Consider the following 999-nt stretch of genomic DNA (forward strand, 5'->3'; position numbering starts at 1 on the left):
TACTGGATACAAACTAATGAATGATAATTCATCTTGTGATTGTATGTACAGTTACTGTATACTTAATGTATACAATTTTCTTTTAGATATTAATGAATGTGACACTGTTGATCACAATTGTACACAAACTTGCAGTAATACACTTGGATCATACACCTGTTCTTGTAGAGCTGGATATAAAGATAATGGATATGGAAACTGTACTGGTAAGAGCATCCATAAGTTACTTTGTACTAAGGAAACCATGTATGTTCTTGTCAATCCATTATAATAACCAAAATGTAGTCTTTTTTAAATTAAATTTTAGTAAGCACATCATTTGACTCCTTTGTAGTATGCCCACTTACCCACAATCTATAGTTACTGCTATCTTTAATGTGTTGTTATATTCAGTATTTCATTCCCATACATGTACATACAGATATTGATGAATGTTCAATGGGTACCAGTGGCTGTCAACAACTCTGTTTTAACACTAATGGAAGCTATTACTGTCAATGTAATACTGGATACAAATTAATGAATGATAATTCATCTTGTGATGGTATGTGCAGTTACTGTATATTGTGTGTATTGTGATACAATCTTCATTTAGATATTAATGAATGCATTGAGGATCCTGGAGTATGTCCTTTAAGAAGTAACTGTATTAATACATTAGGGAGCTATCAGTGTAACTGTATTGGTGGATATCAAATGAATAATGCTGGAATTTGTATAGGTATGTGTATTCCTACCGTATACGTTCAAATTTTCGAGGGTTCAAAATTTTGTTTTCAAATAAAATTTGCTCAAAAGTTAATATTCGTGTGAGCTAATTTTTGTGTTCTTGCCATAGTCTACATACAATAAAATGGCATTAGAGGTGGTTTAAATTTCGTGGATTTAAGGTGAGCACGAAAATAACGAAATTTAATACACCTCGAAAATTAAGATGTGTACAGTATTATGATTATAGTGTATGTATATTGTATTATAGATATCGATGAATGTGTTACT

The 999-nt window shown here is 30.8% G+C and overlaps 1 protein-coding gene across 1 annotated transcript; it reads left to right on the forward strand.

The window, feature by feature from the left end:
* Positions 1-86: 86 nt before the first annotated feature.
* On the forward strand, positions 87-993 carry LOC109593621 (fibulin-5-like; the record flags this gene model as incomplete). Its single annotated transcript, XM_020008621.1, has 4 exons — positions 87-206; positions 422-544; positions 596-721; positions 980-993. Coding segments are annotated over 4 exons (383 nt in total), but the record flags the coding sequence as incomplete, so codon positions are not given.
* Between the last annotated feature and the right edge of the window lie 6 nt (positions 994-999).

Source organism: Amphimedon queenslandica, unplaced genomic scaffold (assembly GCF_000090795.2).
Source record: "Amphimedon queenslandica unplaced genomic scaffold, v1.1 AMPQUscaffold_524_Cont27457, whole genome shotgun sequence".
Taxonomy (NCBI): domain Eukaryota; kingdom Metazoa; phylum Porifera; class Demospongiae; order Haplosclerida; family Niphatidae; genus Amphimedon; species Amphimedon queenslandica.